Here is a 20,200-nt window from a genome sequence, read left to right on the forward strand (position 1 = left end):
CCAAAACAAGTAAAAACACCTGTGCAGAAGGACTATAGGTATGTAAATTAAATAACAAAATCAGCCAGAGGTTTAGTCTTTATGAATCAACGGTGGAAAAGAAAAGGCAGCGTTGGCACATCTCCACTCAGAACTCAGAAACTCTGAGGTGAGATTTCAGTGTCACTGTATTGAAAGATTTAAATAAAGTTCACACACACTCACACACACTCAACTCAAGTACAAAATAAATCAAACAGTCGCAAATGAGTGTAAACATGTACCGATACATTCACAGACTCAGAAAGGTTTTACATACAGAGATACAGAGGACTCCAAAACATAACTGGTCATTTAATCAGCAATAAAGCAAAATACTGTCAGTGACGTTTTATCAGCTTGTGTAGTGTTCTGTTTAGATTAAATGAAGCGCTTCATGCTGCACCAAAAAAAAAGGATTTTTCAAATTTCTTTCAACTTTCAATACTGTAAATGATTTAAGATGTATTTATTTTATTGGTGGTGAGAATGACACTGCTGAACACGTCCCAGTTAGAAAATGATTTTATCTTTTCAATTTGTCCTTAAAAAAAAAAAAAAAAACTAAAGGGAGTTGTCAGTAGTTTCCAGATTTCTTTTTTGTACCATTTTACCTTTATTTTAGCATATTTTAAGTTTCTAGATTTTATGTTATATCATTTTCAATACATCCTCATTTCTTTACTGTATGAAAACCGCTTTCTGACTGGTGATAATCAGTTCTCACATATCAGAGCATCCCTGAATGCACCACCGAGGACATTTGTGAAAATGCTCTCAACCTGGAAAAGATTTTGAAAATGGTTGGCAATTAAATCACAGGTGATGGACTAAATCTAAAATTACAACATTTAATTGTAAAACACAAGCTCACAGGTGACTTCCCCTTGTGTTCACACTGAACAGGATGAGATATATGAAGTCTATTTGTTTTGTTTTAGTGAGTTTTTGCTGGTTTCAAGGGATTAAATTTGACTCAAGGTAAAATCCTGTTTGAGGCACAATTTTTTTTTTTTTTTAACTTTCAGGGTCGGGATGCATGAGATGAGATTATTATGGTCATGAGTGATTTGAAACCAGTAAAATTATCTGCAAATAGGACATAAAAAACTGAATACAAAAAAAAAAAAGGTTTTAAGCATGTCACAAATTCAGTTTTGTAGGCAATGATGCATTAATGCAAAGATTTGTGATGATTTGCGATACACTGAACAGATTTTTACAATTTAACATACAGTATATTGCAATTATTTTGTCACTTTTTGCATAAAAAGGTCAGATATTATACACAAGGGCAAAAAAACTTACATTGTGGATAAATACATACAAAATTTAAGGTCTATCAGAACTCTGAAACATTCTTTCAAGAAGATTTTAATTTTTCCAGAACATATTTGTACTTTACACCGGTCTCTCGTTAACAACTTTCATTAAAAATATTGTGCATCAAATTATCAACAAGTGGAGGATCAAAACATCAAAGCAGCAACATGTGTCCATTTATCTCTCCACATGTCTGTCTGGCAGCACAACATAAAAGGCAATAAATTAGTGACTTGAGTAGATTTTACATATGTTAAATATAGCTGTAAATATTGTTCTGAGAACACAGAGTTGACAGTTTGTGCCATATTACAACATTTACCCACAAAGCTTTTTCCTGTTGGTGAAATCTGCAGTTCCTCACCGTCAACAAGTGGTGAAGCCTTCAGTTTTTCCTAAAACCTTTCTGAGCTCACCCTCACTGCTAGAAAAGACTGAAAGAAAATGTGACAGTCATATTTCCAGATGTGTAATATGCATTTGAAATTACAAAATAGAAAATTTAGAGTTTAAAGGTAGAAAAGTAACTGTCCTCAAAATTTTCTTTCAGTCAGTTTAGGCCATGCAATTTGATGACAAAGATGTAGGAATTTCAGTAACCGCCACCTAAAATCAGCTTATTGTTTTGCTTCTGACAGAATCATAGCTTATGGTGCAAAAAAGATGATGTACTAGATACATGTTGTACATGCTGTTACATGGCAAACGCTGTGGTAAACATTAAGGAGCTGAAGTTCAGAAGGTTGATTTTGGACACACACACACCACACACACACACAGTCCTGCCATTTCTACTGCAGGTATAAAGGCCTTCTTAAAGATCATTGGTATCATTTCATTTGTTAGACCAAATTTGCAAAGGTATAATTAGGATTAATCTCAATTATATTTGGTTGAGAACATAGTTAGAGGGAAGGGGGAGTGTTTTGTTCCTTGACATATTATATCCTACTTAACTTTGTGTAGGTTTCAACAAGGATGTGCAAGCCAAACCAGTGTGTCAAATAGGGCCAGCGTGGGCCCATTCAGCCTTTATCTTACAAAATTCAACAAAAAGCCTGTGAGTTCACATCAGGATGTTACAATGAGTCACAGCTGCTCTGTTCTCAGGGTTGAAGGTGAACAAAAATTAACTATTGTAAACAAAACATTCACCGTCCTGAAGCACTGCGCTCGCTACAGCAATCAACAGCCTCATTCAAGTTTTCTCCGCTAGTCCGTGTTTCGTCAGCATTGCTTTAACTTCTTCTCCAATGCAGGTCATCTTTTAACCACAGCGCAGCTTCCGATTGTTTATCACTGCAGTGTTTAGGGATATGTTTACTTCCATGGTCCAGCTCAGAGCTACAGAAGAAAGATGACTAGTTGACATGGGGACAAAACACAGGACATAACTGGATAAAAAGTGTGTGTGTTGGTTTTTTGATGGCTCTCCACCCAACAACAGCTGCAGCAGTTGTAAATCCTCTTCGGGTAAAATCCGCTGCCCTCAGTTCTTTATGGCACAAAAGAAATAAACATATCTAACAAGGTATAAACAGTACTGCTTGATTTCTTTTTCTGTGATTTGGATACCAGATCCAAAGCCGAGTTATCCAATACCCTTCCAGCATATCCAGGTTTTTCTCCAGGCAAGGGAAGGTGACCTCTTCTGTCTCCCTTCCTGCTGCTCAGGATCAGTTGTTATGGCAACAGGAGTAGAAATATGAGTCTTTCTTCTGGCCCAAGTCAACGCCTGTTTCCTCTGCTGAAACACAGGAAGAAATTTTATGTTCAGAATCTTTAGCAGTATTTAGCAGGTTTGGGATCAGTTTCTGGAGGTAGATTTTCTATAAAGCTGAGGAAACAGCCACCCACCTCCCTCCCTCAGATATTTACACATTTCCTCACATGTATTTAAGTAATTTTATGTTTTAATTTTGGTTGATCATTTTTTTTAATTGACTCTCTGGAGTAATGGGTATATCTGCCCCCCCTCTCACCCGTGGTGTTCCCCAGGGATCAATTTTAGTCCCCTGTTATTTCCTGTACTGCTTCTGGTCCACATATTTCAGCTAGACCACCTTATTTAACCACCATCTATGACCCCCCCCCCCCCCCCAAAACTCGGTGACTCAGTTAATACATCCTGAATCCTATAATGTCTTTCAGATCTCGACAGATGGATGGCTAGGAACTTTGTACATAACAAGCAATCTAAATCGGAAACCATTTTGTTCTGCCCATTTCCTGTACTAGTGCTATTTTTTTTCACTACTTTTCAACATTCTAAAGTGTCTCAAAATATGGGTGTAATATATGCGACAGGACCCCCACTGCACCACAGTGGTTTCATTAAGTTAAGGGGGAAGCTTAACTCTTTCAACGGACCATTAGTTGGTGTAAAACAGCCCTTCAAATTGTGTGAATTGAGAGTAAAGCTGGGTTTATATTTGACACAAGGGGATAACAGCAGTCTTTTCACAGATAGTTTTAATTTATAGTGATAAAGAGGGGTGATCACAGTGAGCAAAAATATTTGTGGTGGAGATGGCTTTGCTAGGCATGTGTAAAGGGGTCAGTATGCTGCAAACTAACCCTTTTCAGCTATTGACAGCTATAAATAACATTTGCCTTCTGACGTCTTCATAAGACAAGTTTTAAGAACAATTTCTTTCAGGCATACTCTGGCATTTAGTGAAAAGCAGTCAATTAATGAGCGTTTTTCAACTTGCTTCAACTTGTTGTCTTCACTATCAATAATCTCCATTGGCATCTGAAACTTGTACAAGAACACACATGCAGCCCAGGCTGACCAAATACATTTGTTGCTGTCTTTGCGTGGTATCCCTCTGGCCACCGTAGTCCCGGCATGCAGTTATATCTTTGAGGGGGCACATGATAGCTACAGCGTAGCATCCATAGATAAAACCCCAAAAGAGCATTTATACAAACAAAGTGTACGTGAATGAAACACTCACCTGTCATATACTGGAAGGCAGTGTTGTTGTAATCCTCAGCAACTTTATGGAACAACTCATCTGGCAAAGACAGAATGAGGCCTGTCAGTTTCATTTCAATCAGTTCATTCTCACATCATGACCTGATAATAACTAGTTCACTCACATTCCTAATAGCTCATTAACAGTAGATCTGTGCTGCATGCAGTAACTGTACAGTGCTGCTTGAAAATTTGTGAAACCTTTAGAATTTTCTCTATTTCTGCATAAATATGACCTAAAACGTGATCAGATTTTTACAGAAGCCCTAAAACTAGATAAAGACAAAAACATCAAACTTTTTCATTTATTTATTGAGGAAAATTATCCAATCTTACATATTTGTCTGAGGCAAAAGTATGTGAATCCTTGTTTTCAGTAACTGGTGCGACCCCCTTTTGCAGCAATAACTTCAACCAAACGTTTCCGGTAACTGTCTATCAGCCCTGCACATCAGCTTGGAGGAATTTTAGCATATTCCTCTTTACAGAAAAGTCTCAACTTGGGGATGTTGGTGGGCTTCTCTGCATGAACTACATGCTTCAGGTCCTTCCACAGCATTTCTATAGGATTAAGGTCAGGACTTTGACTCCTTTCGCCATTCCATAACATTAACTTTCTTCTGCTCTAACCACACTTTGGGAGTGTGACTTGTGTGTTAAGGGCTGTTTTCTTACTGCTTGACCCAATTTCTGTTAAGCTTCAGTTCACAGATGGATACCTTGACATTTTCCTACAGAATGTGCTGGTACAACTCAGAACTCGTAGCTCCATCAATGATTGCAAGCCGTTCTGGTCCAGAGGACGCAAAGTAGGCCCAAACCATGATGCTACCACCACCATGTTTCACAGATGGGTTAAAGTTCTTATGTTGGGACGCAGTGTTTGCTCATCGGCGAACATAAGGCTTCTCATTCAAGCCGAAAAGTTCGATTTTGGTCTCATCCATCCACAGAACATTTCTCCAATCACGTGCTGGCGTATCCACATGGTCTTGAGCAAACAGTAGACGGCGGAAATGTTCTTTTTGGAGAGAAGTGGATTTTTTCCTTGTAACGCTGCCATGTACACCATTGATATTCAATGTTCTCCTGATGGTGGACTCATGATCATTGACTGTAACCATTGCACGAGAGGCCTTTAGTGTCCTAGATGTTACCTTGGGGTCCCTTGTGGCCTCCTGGACTATTACACATCTGCTCTTGGTGTGATCTTTGTTGTTTGACCTCCCCTGGGGAGGGTAACAATGGTGTTGGATGTCTTCCATTTGTACACGATCTGCCTGACAGTTGACTGGTGGAGTCCAAACCCTTTCCAGCCTGGTTTCAGCAACTCTTCTTCTAAGAAATCTTCTTTGTTCGAGCCATGACACACTTCCACAAACCTGTGTTGTGAAGCTCAGAGTTTGACACTGAAGACCCAGATTTCTCTTCTTTAATTAAGGCAGGGCCTCCCAGACTCACACTTGATTGAAACACCCAACTCTAATTTCCTCTTCAAATGAATTGATAATCCTAGAGGTTCACATTCTTTTGCCACGCACAAATATGTAACATTGGATCATTTTCCTCAATAAATAAAACAAGTGTAAGGTTTTTGTCTCATTTGCTTAATTGATGTCTCTTTATCTAGTTTTAGGGCTTGAATGGAAATCTGATCACATTCACGGGTTCACAAACTTTCAAGCAGCACTGTATAACAGTGTGAGTGATCATCTTAAAAATGAACTACATTTCAAAATACAAAAAAAAAAAAATTCTGATTCAACACAGACTATTATGTACAATCCCTCCTCCAATCTGAAATGCCTCGAGCTCTGGAGGAGAAAGTGTGCAAATTAAAAATAGAGTCTGACAAAGAGACACACTGAAACAACATGATCACTGGTGAAATGCAGTCGAGTGTCTGTGTTTTTTTCTTTTCTGATCTGTGAAACTTAAAAACGCCCTTTTCAGGTTATGACAGGATGCAAGTGCGGTAAACTTGCAACATAATTAAAATCAGATGCTCTCTGAAGTGTACAGAAATGTATGGCAGGCTCTCAGTGAGGAAATACACACACTGGTCACCTCTGCGCAAAAACAGGTTATCCTTGACAATATTTCTAGTGTGATTACAAGGATTATGTCCTGCTGATTGCTCTCCTTTTAGCTTCTGTCGTTGAGGTCAGATTCTCATGATTTAACTGGCTGAAGAGCACACACTGAGGGTTATTTTCTGTGATTAGTAAGATCCTTCTCTTAATTTACTGTGTTAAAGTTGTCTCTATCTACATGTTAAGAGTACACTGTAGGCTTTAAGAAAATACCTCATCAGCAATCATCCTCTTCTATTTGCCCTCTACTTCCTGTCAAATGGTCTCTTCTTGAAGAGGACAATCTCTTCTTTGTTTCACTTTGACTCATGTCTTACATTTCTTAGAAATTTCATTTTCATAATCACTCAAGGGTCATAGGAATACTGCCAAAGAGCAACCTCTCTCAATCCTACCAAATAGTCAGTTCTCGTGATTTCATTTCCATATACAGTATACAAACACACACACACACACATACAATATATACTGCTGATAATTATATTGCACATGAATGTATTTAGGTTTAAAGCTTATTTGAAGTAGTTCAACTAAATGTTAAGACTTGTTTAGTCTGAACTATGTCTACATCCTCATTCTCTGATTGGCCTTTTCAAGCAGTGAATGTGTAACATCGTCTATCTGTTTTTTAATCAACAGCTTTTTCTTATTCAGACTTTGATTTCAGTTATATAAATGTTCGTCATGGCTTTTTTCAGACATGACAGGACTGTAAACCTGCCTAAAAGAGGTCCAAACTGGCCTAACTAGACAGGTTTCAGTGATTATTTATTGAGGCAATCAATCAAGACTATCCTTCAAATGTAAGAACAGGTGTGTCAATTACTAATTTTTCTTGTCTGTCAGTTTTACTATCCTACATACCTTGCACTGGCATCAGAGTGTCTTTCTTTAGGAACTGACTGTGCATCTGCCAGACCATTCTCTGCTGTCCCATTCATAAATCTACCTCTATTACTATAATCAGGTTTGTTTATGTGGTTAAAAACGTGCCAACATTTTTCAATATCAGAATTCTGAGGGATTCCCACTTCCTGAATCGACAGCCCGTGACTAAATACAGCTGTGATCTGAGCCAATCATCCGTTGCTAAAACGCAGATGACAGAAGTTGTGACTCACCCACATTGTTTCCTGATTTACTGGAGGTTTCAAAATGCTGCGCCCCAATCTCTGTGAAATCAGACCAAAACAATAAGGTTAAATGTCAGTCACGCTGAAGCACGAAACAAGTTGTGCAATGTGCAATTCACACTAATCACATGCAGAGGCTGATAAAAGTCACAGATTTCCTAATTACCCTTAACAACGTTCAGGGCATTTAAAAGCATTTTAGTAACATCAAGGTACTGCTCAAATTACTCCCAAATTTGGGCAGCACCTTCAGAAATGTTCATGTAAATGGAAAACCTGGTTTCCTTTTCGGTATCTTTATCCATAGCTTAACAGTATTTGTAAAATTCAAACACATGAGTATAGGAAGAAAAAAAAGAAGATAAATCTGGTTTCAGATATGCAGCTTTGTGAGCCATTTACTACTGACAGATATGAGGACTTGTCTGTTTACCTTGACCTATTTGGCTGCAGTTCAGCCCCTTTCATCAGACACTTTCACAGATGGTGGTGTGACGTACGCTGTCAGATAATAAACCAGAATGAAGGGGCAACATAACTGCCCCAGACACAACAGGCAACACTGGGACTGTATTTGACCATCTGCTTAACCACATCACACCACAACCTGTGACACTTCTGAGGAAGGAGTTACAACTACGGCTGAAACTGTAAACAAACAAGCACACTCACCTGTCAGTGAAAAAACAAAACAACACACCCTGTCTAACTATACAATATGTCCAACAGTATAAAAAAGCCAGCAAAATGTAAAAATAAGCAAAGGTTGGAGCCGAAATAAGTGGATCAATTAATTAGTCCATCGAAAGAAATTCAATCAGCAACTTAAAAAAAAAAAATTCTTCTATGATTTTAATCAACATATTGCTTGGTACAGTTTTTTTCTTTTTTTTTTTTACCATTTTCTGACATCTCATAGACTGCACAAGTAATTAAATGATCAAGAAAATGACCAATTAATGGGAAATTAAAATAATCATTAGTTGCAGCCATAATTAAGTTTTAATAAAGTCTTAAAATGGGGGTATAATGTTACTAAACTGATTTCTTATATAATATACAGTATAAACAAATAAGTGCACACTCACAAATGATACTAAAATAACCATGTTGATATGTTATGCATTTAATCACACTAATTGTTTTTTTAAAGCTTGCAAACAAACAAAAAACGTAAACTGGCAGCCTTCTGCTGAACAAAGGAAATAATTAATGTAATGATGCAGACATCTTAGAGTGGACATTATGATAGTAATTATATTGTGTGTGTGTTAATTACACACTGTGCTGTACTTTAATAACAACTGACTCTTTATTTGAAACAGACCTCTGACCAGGCTGCTATCACAACACAGAGATTACATTCACATGCAATCCTTTGTGCATATCCGCAGTTAAACACATCAGACCAGAGAACCAGTATAGAAAGGCAGATTTATGACAGTGAGACTCTAATCACCTTCAGCAAAGTCCTGAGCATCGTGGTAATCGATTTGGCGCAGGCTCCGATCTGCTTCAATCAGGTCGTTCTTAGTGCCACACAGGTAGATCTTACAGTGCTGAAGTACACAACACAGACAAAAAAAACAAAAAGAAATCTAGTCATACACTTTTACTGGCATCTCTAACTGTAACACATGGCAGGCGTTGGTTTCTATTTATTTATAAAGCCCTTAAAGGCAACTTGCCAACATATATCACTTCCTTAAATGGTCCTATAGTCATTATTTGACTCATTCAAGTGATTGGCTAATGCTCAAAACCCTGTGTGCAAACACCAAATTTGGGAAACTACTTTTAGTTTTAGTGCTGCACACACTTGGAAGATTTTTACAACACACATTTAATTTAACACAATTGTACCTATAGGTCACTTTAAAACCATGATTCTGTTGTTCTGTTGATGTTTGTTTTCTTGTTAATTATTTTTTGTGTGTATTTATTCTGTTTTAATTGTAGTCTCGACATCATTGGAAATGAGGGCATGCCCCAAATGATTCCTCAAGAATTAAATAAAGGTTAAATGAATGAAAATACTGCTCCCATATTTTTTTGCTATAGTCTCATGAACTGGTAAGAAGCTACAATATTTTACGACAGTGTAGGGGAACTGTCCTGTAACTATTCATGACACATATAAAATCATTCAGCTGTATTACATTAAACTTTAGGGACAGGAAAAGCTCTCTCACCTCCTCGCAGTTCTGCAGCTCTTTCACCCAGAACCGAGCTCTCTGGAAGCTGCTGCTGTCAGTCAGATCTGAAAATCAAACACAACTCAGTTTTTAGTCATCGACAGAAGTCAGACATTAAGTATCCAACAGTCTTTTCAGTGCTCTCCTTACCAAACAGTACGTATATAAACACAACCATGTGTACAGCACAGAGCACAATACACAACCAATCTACCAATTATCAGCGCTTAAGAAATGTTTTTACATTGGTGAGTTAAGTGATAGATGTACCACTGAGCAGATGAGGTAGGAAAACAAAACAAACAAAACAACAAAATGCCCAATAAAACAGACAACAGGATGGAAACCAGTGGTAAAATAAAATCCACAGAAGGTAAAGAAGAAGAAGACCAGTGGACACAAAAGAAGATGTTAAATAAAACATGACAGCAGTGTGAGTAATACACTGGAAAATGCCATCAGCTATTTTTTAAGAGACAAAGTTCCCCAATGTGGAACAAACAAACAGAGACGTAAAAAAAACCATTCAGACAATGTGCAGCAAGCTTTAACCTGGTAGCAGATCAGGAATGCGATGAGCACATCGTTTGTTACAACAGGTAACAAAAGATGTGAAGTCCACCAACCAGTGAGATGTATCCTCAGTGTACAAATTTATAGATAAACATTTTATTAGCATCATCAAGACCCTCTACGTCTTATCATTCTGTGATTCTTCTTCCTCTTTTTTCTCTTTGCTCTGATCTCAGCCTCACGGTGTTCGTCTGATCTTCCCTCTCGATGCTGGTGCACTCATTCATTTTCACAGGGTCTCACCTCATTTTACATCCAGCCTCGACTCTCAGTTCTGATGTATTGAGAGATCTGGGATATTTAACTGTGACTCCTCTCTATCTCTCAGCTAAAATAAGTTGTAAATAGCAAATAAGTGCTGGGCGATACACGTTTACTTCTTTAGACTGAAGATGGATTTATACTTGGTGCAGTAACATAGATTTTAGTTCAGCATATAACTTCACCTGTATGCATGAAGAGGTTATATTGTGTTTTTATTATATTCCTGATAATAACTGTACGGGATAGAATTGTTCTTTCAATTACTTTGTAATAGAGAGCAAAGAGTTTCACTAACAAATAGGTGAGTACTGCTATGCAAAGCCAAAGTCATTGTGTTTTTGTGCTTTCATTCACTGTCATAGAGAGCAGGGGGCACAGTGAGCAGAAGGTCTGCAAATGAGATGTCTGTTACTGAAAAGTAGAAGATAACTCAGCCTCTCTTCAACTTGCTCCAGGTTGTCTTCACTATCAACCGACTCTGCCCGCATTTAAAACTTTTTAATGGGGGCATATGCTTTTTGTGATGTTTGTTATTTTTATACTGTTGTGATGTTATGGATGTTAAACATGGTCAAATTTCCAAACCTTGAGGTGAGCGTATGTAAAAATGCTCCCTTTGTTGCTAAGATTGTTGCATGGGTCGCGAATATGTACGGATGTATTTGAGAAGTTTCCATTTCAAGTAAAAGAAATGAGAAAAAGACGTGAAATCTTACTACTACTGTTTGTTTACATAACCCTCAGGAGCTGCTGGAAGTCTGCCGAGGGGCAGCTCCTGGCAGTTAACCAATCAGAACAGAGTGGGCTCATCGGGAGTGGGGCCTTAAAGAGACAGGAGCTGAAACGGCCTGTTGCAGTCTGAGGCTGAACTGAGGAGCTGGATAAAGGGCCAGTATAAGATAAACAAGTTTTTTTTAACAGTAAATCATGCAAAGATATTCCAGTAGAGCCCCAGAATAAAAATATAGATCTGGAAATGTGCATGATACGCCCCCTTTGAGACAAAAACACAAACAACCCAAGCTGACTAATAACAGCTCTTGCAGTCTCTGTATTTCTGTAGCCACCATAGCTCCAACGAGTTACACTTTTGAGGAGGTTCACTATGGTGCAGCAAGAGACATATTAGAGGTTTAACTGGCTGAAACTGAGCAGAGTCCAAATCTCTGCACACTCAGCTTAAGAAAAATCAGCTTAAATGTATCAACTTGCCAAAACCAATGCTAACCAGACACCGGGTTTAGCTATTTGACAAACTGACAGCATGTATAAAACATTTATCAGAAATACATCACGTATTAATGGCACAATGTTCAGTTCTCCATTAAAAAAAAAGCACAGAAAGTGACTTTAACTACCAGAGACTGAGTAATGACACCTGATAGCTCTCCATGTAACATGATAAGGATAAGTATTCATTTACCATAGCAGACTATGGCTGCCCGGGCTCCTCTGTAGTAGATTCTGCTCATAGCTTCATAGCGCTCTGATCCAGCTGTGTCCTGAGAGAGAGAGAGAGAGAGAGAGAGAGAGAGAGAGAGAGACAGAGACAGAGAGAGAGAGAGGAGAACAGAAGTTGAGATTCATCGACATGAAGACAGAGGCTGTGGTTGAAATCGCCTAGTGTAATATATACTACACTAAACTACTAAACTGACAACATATTGGGAATCCGAATGGTTACTTTCTCACCTGAAAAAACATTGAAACTTACTAAACTGACATATGAACAGTCCTCGAGCAAAAACTACAACAGCTTTTAGTCTGGCTAAAAATCTCAGCCACTGCACAGCTTGAGGAACAAACTCAGAAATTCTTGCTAATCTAGTATAGGCCTACATCTGGGCATTTCTCATGCACACAAAATCCACAGTTGGAACGCACCACATACTCAATTTGACATCATACTTAGTATGAATAACAAACACAGCCAGGGTGAAATGATAAGAGAGAAGAGACACAAGAATGCTAACTGTTTCCTGTTTAACTCCCTCCACCTAACTTCCTGTTAAATAGCTTAAATGTTGTCATGCGTTTAAGGTTAAACATCACTGCCCTTGTATATCTCAGATCTGATGTTACACTGGTACACAACAGTAAACATTCCCACAGTCCCTGTGCAGGCTTTAAATGCTGTGTAATCCCCAGTGTGAAAAGCTCTGCAGCAATGTCCCCACCTCAATAGTTTCTCGTGGCTAACATTTACTTCAAAATTACATGATTTGCTTTTTTTTAATCTCACATTTGTCTCTTTTCCATGTCTAATCAAGGTAAATATAAAGAGAAGTGAACACATAACTGAGAGAAAGCACTGCAAGTCAACCATTTTCAACACCCTATATGTGACAAAGGTACCTTCATTTATTATTTAAGTCCTCTGACATACAGCTGTGTGATGCTGATTGGCCTTCTGTTCTTCTCTACACAGATTCCACACTTATACAGTGAGACCATTTGAACAGCGGCTCACTTTTTTACTTTAAAGAAAATCTCAAAACCGCATTTTCTCTGGATAATCAAAATAAATTGCGCACAATGTAGTCGTACACTGATAAGAAGTAAGAACTCAACCTTTTCATCAACTAATTAAAACAATAAGTCAACAGATAATAATAACAGAAACACATTTTGTGGCTGGACCGGCCACGGACAAGCCCTATAACGGCGGTGGTCCGTGAGTGAGTGATGAAGTTTCATCCTTGGTCAGGCCAGTGTTGGAGTTTCTCCATTGGCTGTTGCTCTTTCAAAATGAATCGGGCAGAGATAAGCCTCCTGAACTTGCGCCCAAAATGTCAAAACTTTTCCACCGGAGCCTCCATGATCATCAAACAGGAAAGAGGCAGGAAAGAGGCAGGAAAGAGGCGCATAGAGGCCTGAGGGTGAGCGCACAGTTAAAGCACCCCAAATAACCATCACTCTGACAAAACACTCAATACAGACTGAGACATCCGCAGAGTGAAACAGATGAAAGAGCAGGGGGAGTTTATCAGATAGTTAATTAGAATAGTTATAATTAGAATTAAAATAAGTTCTCATTCAAATCAAAACATCCTAAAATATGTGTGGAAAGTTTTGTTCTTGCAACTGTATTTATAACCTTTTATTTTTTATAAAACGTTGCTTAACCATGTCACGTGATGCTACTTCAGTACACTTTAACAACAAATATTACTGGAACCCCCACAGAAAATTGCAGATGAACATTTAATATCCAGGAATTCACATTATAGACACTACCGCTGACTATCCCTGTAACAAACTGGCCACAATTTCCCACACTGACCAGACACAGTCCAGCCATGTACTAGGTTTTGACCTAGTCTTGTTAGATGCAGCCTTTCCACTAAATTAACTGTGTGCGCATCATGTACACACTGAGTTTCCATCTCTCCTTAACAGTAAATCCAACATCTTCTGCCTTAAAAGCATATTTAGGTTGCAATATAATACATTTGGGAAGTTCAGTATAATAATCTTCTAGATATTAATATACTGCTAATAGTAATTTACATTAATTTTTTGGGGTGGTGTCGATTTTTGCCTCCTGGAGAGGAAATGTTTCCTCCTGAACGACTGTCCTGCTCTCTCCTGCCGGCTCATTAAACTGTAAGAGGAGCTAATGTGATGTAATTGGCTATTAGGCTTTTATCGGGGGCATATTCTCAGCTCTCGCCCGGGGCGCCACCTAAGCTAGATGTGACACCGATGCAGTAAACAGAATCCATATTAGGCAGCCTCCAACTCACCCATATTCCCAGGGTAATCACTTTCTCTCCCACCTGGATTGGTTTGGCTACAAAAGCAGCACCGATAGTCTGTCAGGAGGAGAAAACAAGTTTAGTAAATCATCAGACACTCAGGGATGGTGATGTTGAGTCCCTGTAGACTGCAGGTACTCTCAGTCTGAACTTTCACAGACCGCAGTCTAAGTGGGCACTAATGGGAGATGGGATAGAGAAGCGTTAGACGGATATTTGTGTGCTGATATCTGGAGTCCATTTGTCATGAGTTGTTTTCATTTACGTTTATATGTCAGTGAACTGGTGAATCAGCAGATGTTGCACATAAATGCCAACAGAAGGTGATTTTTTTTGTTGTTTTTTCAAAGTATTAAGATCACAGGGAATATAACCCTCTAATCATCCAAACACATAGGAAAAATTCCTCTACTGCAGACCTCTTGTCATAATAATCATATTCTAACTGCTTTAAGTTTAAGATATTATATATAAAACTGAGGGTTTTTAAGGTGAAAGTATGGTTTAAAGGAATAACTTGACATCTTTTTAAATATGCTTTTTCACTTTTTGTCTTAGTTAGATGAGAAAATAAATCGAAGACTGGAGGCAGGGTAAAACACAGCTTGCCTGGGTTACACGTTGGAACTATTTTGGCAAGGCGAGAGACTTACTGGAGTCTTCAATCACTCAGTGCGTTTACATGCACTCAAGTGACCGGGTGACAGTCGGCTTCCTCAAGAAAGCTTATTTCTAAACTGTCATGTAAACGAGGAACTTGGTTTCTGTAATTGCGGTAGGGGATTAGAGAAACCTGGTAGATTTATCATGGAGAATGCCAAATTCTCTGCCATGTGTATGTATAACCAGGTTTGTAATCAGCCTTTTACAAGTAAGCATGTGCAACAGCAGACTGCAGACAGAGAAAGCACAGTGTGGAGTTGCTGACTGAAAGAAGAGACCGTTACATGGGGCATTGCGCCCTCATATTTAAAATAACTGCATCCAAAACCTGACTAAAACTGAAACTAAAATAAAGTAGTTTATAGATGTCTAAATAAGTCAGTTTCCACCACTGAACATCTATTAAATTCAGACACTTTCGTGCTTTGAGGTAGATCTCCTACATGTCTGTCTGTGTCTCACAAAAGAAAAATCAGGAAGCAGCAGTGTCTTCTATCAGGTATACGATAACTAAATCTGTAAACCACGCTTCCATATAAGGTTGGGGATAGGAGAGAAACCTGTTTTGCTGCATGTACTCTATATGCAGACTTACAGTAACCAGGTCACTACAGTGCATGTATACATGTTCCCCAATCACCCACATGACATGCTTCCTCTGAGTAACCCGGTTACATGAGTACATGTATACGACTCCAGCAAGTAGGTGCACCTGGCTAAGAAATAATCACAGCACATAACTCTTTGTAAAACCACAACTTGCCATTTTTATATTTGTTTTGTACATACTGAGCGCTTATGTGAATGATTCCAGCTTTTTACTTTTGATGAATTTGCAAAACATTCTGCGTTTATCTTTTTTATTATTGGTTATTAATCCATCTTAAATAAAATATTTAACACAATAAATTGTGCAAGAAGTCTGAACACTTTCTGAATCTACTGTATCACTTAATGCAACTGTCAAATTATAAATGGTTCATACTTAAACAGAATACGAGGAGGTATGTCCTGATTTACATGTTAATATGCAGGATTCTTGTCTAATGCAGTAACTGCTGAAAGAAACACAGTGAATCATTACTGCATCCCTAGTTTATATCAGTGCTTTTATGCTTTAAGTTGATCACAGACTTGAGCCTCCGTTACCACAACCACCCGGGGGATAAAAATAAAAATAATGCCTTTCATCCAAGCAGCAGGCAGTGAGGGAAACAGCAACGGGCTGACATGGGCATTGAAGCAGAGCAGCTGACACTCACATTCTGGTACGGGCCAACCAAGAAGCGATGATGAACGTATCTCTCCACCAAGCTGGTCTTCCCCACACTCTCCTTTCCCAGCATCACAACCTTGGCATCCACGCGCATTGCACTCATAGTAACAGAATTTGGAAAAGCCCAGGACGAGACCGCAGCGCAGCAAACAGGAGGGGGCGGGGGGGGGCCGGGGTGGTTAACTTACAAGGCAGCTGCTGTGCTGCTCAGTGTGCTGTGCGATGACAAAACAGGAAACATAACAGATGAGTGACAACACTGATAAATTCATAAACACAATTTACCCTCCCTAAGTAAATGAAAACTATCACTTACAGACTGAAAATGATAACAAATGTACGTTTTTTGAGAATAATCGTAAAACTTAACTTCATATTTTCTATGAGTGACCAAATTCTTATATTTTCTAGGATTACTTGTATCTGTGTCAGTTTCATCTGTTGTGTCTGCGGATAACTTTGTGTATTTTTACACTTCAGAGGTCAAACTAACTCCCTTGTTGAAGAGTATCTCCTGGAGCTGCAACGATTAGTAGTAGATAAATTAATCAGCAACTATTTTGATACATGATGAATCCTTTTTTTAAGGAAAAATGCCAAAAATGTTATGGTATCAGGTTCTCAAATTTGAGAATTACATGACAAACTGTTTTGGACTGTTGTTTGAACAAAACAAGATATTTGATGATGTCATTGTGGACTCTAGAAAATTGTGACGGACATTTTTCACAGTTTTAATGTTTTATAGACCAAAATGGCTGATCAATTAATTTAAAAAACTATCAGAAAATTGGTCAATAATGAAAAAAATCATTAGTTGCAGCCCTAAAATCTTCATAAAAAGATCATACAAGAGAAACCAAAAGTCTCTTTTCCCAAACTGTTAATTTGGATGACCACAAAAGATTAATAATGTAAAAAAAATAAAAATAAATAAATTAATAATAATAATAATAATGGTAAATTCCTGTTACAATCTACCAGAGTCATGTCTTAAATTGATAGTTGGCTAGCAGTTCAGAAACAAAAAAGCATTTACACTGTCACTTCATAACAGTACGAGTTGGGGGAAACAAAAGTTATATAACTGTATTTGTTTAAGTAACTAAACAAAACTGATAAGGACCTGATGGTGACATATCAAATATTGTAATTATAAAGATTAATTTTAACTGGCCAAATTAGTCTTTTTAGCACTACTGGAAAACTATTTTATTTTAAAGCAACAAGCATTTGTCTTAAAACAACAGTCAGGAGCCCAAATGAACATTGAAACAGGTTTTTCAATCCTTCATAATACAATGTAAGTGATGGGGGCCCTGTAGTCCTTCTGTGCAAAAATGGATTTAAAAGTTTTTCTGAAGCTGATATGAAGCTTCAGCCATCCAAATTACTCAAATCGAGTAGATATTTTTCCAACGCTACAGTCTTTTTAGTGCCAAAGTTCCTCTTTTTGTTACTATACTTCCAATGCAGCTCAACAGGGAAACACAAAGAGGGAATTTGATGCCAAAAAGACTGTAAATGTGGCAGATATCCACTTGATATGACTAACTCAGACTGCTGAAGCCACATATAAGCTTCAGATCGACATTAACATACATTTTTTGAACAAAATGACTGTATGAACACACTGTGGATTTTGCCCCCCATTACTTATACTTAAAGCACAAAGGTGATATTTTGATAGCCAGTATAAACAGGAGGAATGATTACAGCGAGGAAAACCTCTTTCACTTTTCATTTGGGCACCTGACTGTTGTTTTAAGACAGACTTTTTTTAAAAAAAAAACGTGAACCAATGCTTATTTTCATGCAAACGTAAAACGTAACATCGTGTACTTTTATCGCGCGTACTTTTTTTTATCATGTTGTACCTTTAAATTTCAACTGTAACAGGATGAGATAATGTTACATCGAAGTTTCTATTTCCTCTGCAGACATACCGCTGTGAGTCTTCCAGTTACCTCACTGGGACAAACATGACATAGTCAAAACAAGCCTGACGTTACTGGTGATGGAGGTTTGAGAGCTCAGCTAATTTAACGGTTACTTCAGCACCAGAAAGATATACTGAAAACTCACCTGATAGCTAGCTTGACTCAACAAATCTTTCTCAGCATCTGAAGAGCCAAACCGGAGCTGTCAATCCGTGCCTACCGAGCCTGTTTTAAAGTAAAGAAGGTAAAAGCCAAACCGCTTGTCATCTCTGCCCAGCCTTGCCGCGCCGGGTGCTGCTAGCTTAGGTTACCGTTGCTGCCACTGTTGCGCAATGGCTGAAAATACAAGCAAACGTTACAGAAATAGATAATGATTAGCCAACATCGTCTCTAGCTGACAGAAGCTTGAATTTACCAAAAAAAAAAAAGTCCAGTCAGCTGACGGGAATCAGTTGGCTGGACGCGGAGCTGTTAAACGTTTCTGAGGGGGAAAAAATCTCCAACTGAGCTTTGTTTGTTTGGGTGGGAACCAAGGCGTCAGAGGCGGTTTCCAGGAGGAGGAAGTTCCCTAATTGCATGAGACAATCCCCCGGAAGTTTGGAAGCAGGGCAGGACAGCGCGCCTATTCCCCACCCGTATTCCGTGAAGACCCGCCCTACTCTGCCTCTGATTGGCTAGTACTCGTTGTCTTCCTTGGTTCGATTGGTTAGGTTTAGGCATGAGGAGTGAGATGGTTGGGTGACGGTAAGAATATCAGAGTCAGAGCCAATCAGAGGCAGTGTAGGGCGGGCCTTCACAGAATACGGGTGGGAAAAAGATAACGTGTGCCACGGGGAACAAAATCATCCATAAAAACTACCACCAACAGCCTGCACTTCAAAAATGATGTAACAATAATGGTGGATTATTTTCTCGATTAATAAATTAGTGTAATGGTCCATAAGATATCAAAAAAATGGTGAAAAATGTTGATAACTGTTTCCCAAAGCCCAAGGTGACATCCCCAAATGTCTTGTTCTGTCCTGACTGTGGATGTATTATAAGAGCTGGATACCAGACTGAATATGGCGCCCATTCAGTCCTATAGGAATTGCTCAGCTGGCGCATACCCTGGATGAACTAAAAGAGCTGGATACCGGACTAAAAATGGCGTCCATTCAGTAGTATAAGAATTACTCGGCGGGTGCATATGCCACATGGATGTATTATAAGAGTTGGATACCAGACTAAAAATGGCGCCCTTTCAGCCCTATAGGAATTGCTCGGCTGGTGGATACACCAAATAAAGTTTCTTGCTTCTGGGTTTGCTTCCACATTGTGCGGCCCTCTGAATATTTACAGACGTCTCTTTTACAATGGTGGTCTATGGGGAAAATGCTCTTTGGGCCGCAGGGGGATTTTTGGCTGCAATACTGCAAGTGGCCACTGGGAAAAATTGGCTGCAAGGCTGAGCAGCAGATCTGTATTCAGCTCTTATAATACGTCCATGGTACACCAAAAAAAGTTTGTAGCGTCTGGGTTTGCTTCTGTGTTGTGCGGCCCACTGAATATGCACAGTAGTGTCTCCCCCACTGGCCCCGCTCACAAATTCCTGCTTGGCCCATAGACTTTACATTGTGATGACGTCACAGATTTTTAAATTGCTTTTTTCAGCTTGAGGAAAGTTTTACAAATATAAAACCTCCATGGAACAAAAATGCATAATAGAAAGATTCATAATTGATATAGCTGCAGTGGTATTTTTTGCTGCAATACCGCGGGTGGCCACTGCGAAAAAAATTGGCTGAAAGGCTGCATAGATGTATAAAGTGAACTGGATATAGGAACAGCGCCAGGCTTTGAAAGAAATTTGACATAGCGGCCAAACTGTGTAATTACATCACGTGATGCACACTGGCCCAAAAAGATTTTTCCCCATAGACTTACATTGTGAAAGAGATGTCTGTAAATCAGCTGATACATTTTTTTGAGTGTCACAACCCCC

At 38.7% G+C, this 20,200-nt stretch overlaps 1 protein-coding gene across 3 annotated transcripts; it reads right to left on the bottom strand.

Annotated features, from left to right (window-relative positions):
• Window positions 1–60: 60 nt before the first annotated feature.
• Window positions 61–18,460, bottom strand: rab24 (RAB24, member RAS oncogene family). 3 transcript variants are annotated; one of them, XR_006406776.1, is made up of 10 exons: window positions 18,362–18,460; window positions 16,263–16,491; window positions 14,326–14,394; window positions 12,003–12,081; window positions 9,740–9,807; window positions 9,007–9,106; window positions 7,536–7,586; window positions 4,302–4,361; window positions 2,944–3,088; window positions 61–1,775 (listed from the first exon to the last, which is right to left on the bottom strand). XR_006406776.1 is itself a non-coding variant. In XM_044370407.1 (9 exons), exons 2-9 carry the CDS (start codon window positions 16,377–16,379, stop codon window positions 3,018–3,020), a joined length of 612 nt encoding a protein of 203 aa, XP_044226342.1. In that variant the 5' UTR covers window positions 16,380–16,491; window positions 18,362–18,460; the 3' UTR covers window positions 61–3,017. The 3 variants fall into 3 exon arrangements, 2 of the variants coding, with proteins under 2 accessions (XP_044226342.1, XP_044226340.1); XM_044370407.1 differs by having other exon boundaries at window positions 61–3,085; XM_044370405.1 differs by having other exon boundaries at window positions 61–3,088.
• Between the last annotated feature and the right edge of the window lie 1,740 nt (window positions 18,461–20,200).

The sequence above is a fragment of the Thunnus albacares genome, chromosome 13 (assembly GCF_914725855.1).
Source record: "Thunnus albacares chromosome 13, fThuAlb1.1, whole genome shotgun sequence".
Classification (NCBI taxonomy): Eukaryota; Metazoa; Chordata; class Actinopteri; order Scombriformes; family Scombridae; genus Thunnus; species Thunnus albacares.

Coding starts and splice junctions, on each gene's coding strand:
- rab24 (XM_044370405.1), bottom strand. CDS start 16,379: ATGAGTGCAATGCGCGTGGATGCCAAGGTTGTGATGCTGGGAAAGGAG. Junction 14,395..16,262: donor TGGTTGGCCCGTACCAGAAT/GTGAGTGTCAGC, acceptor TCCTCCTGACAG/ACTATCGGTGCTGCTTTTGT. Junction 9,808..12,002: donor GGCAGCCATAGTCTGCTATG/GTAAATGAATAC, acceptor TTTGATTTTCAG/ATCTGACTGACAGCAGCAGC.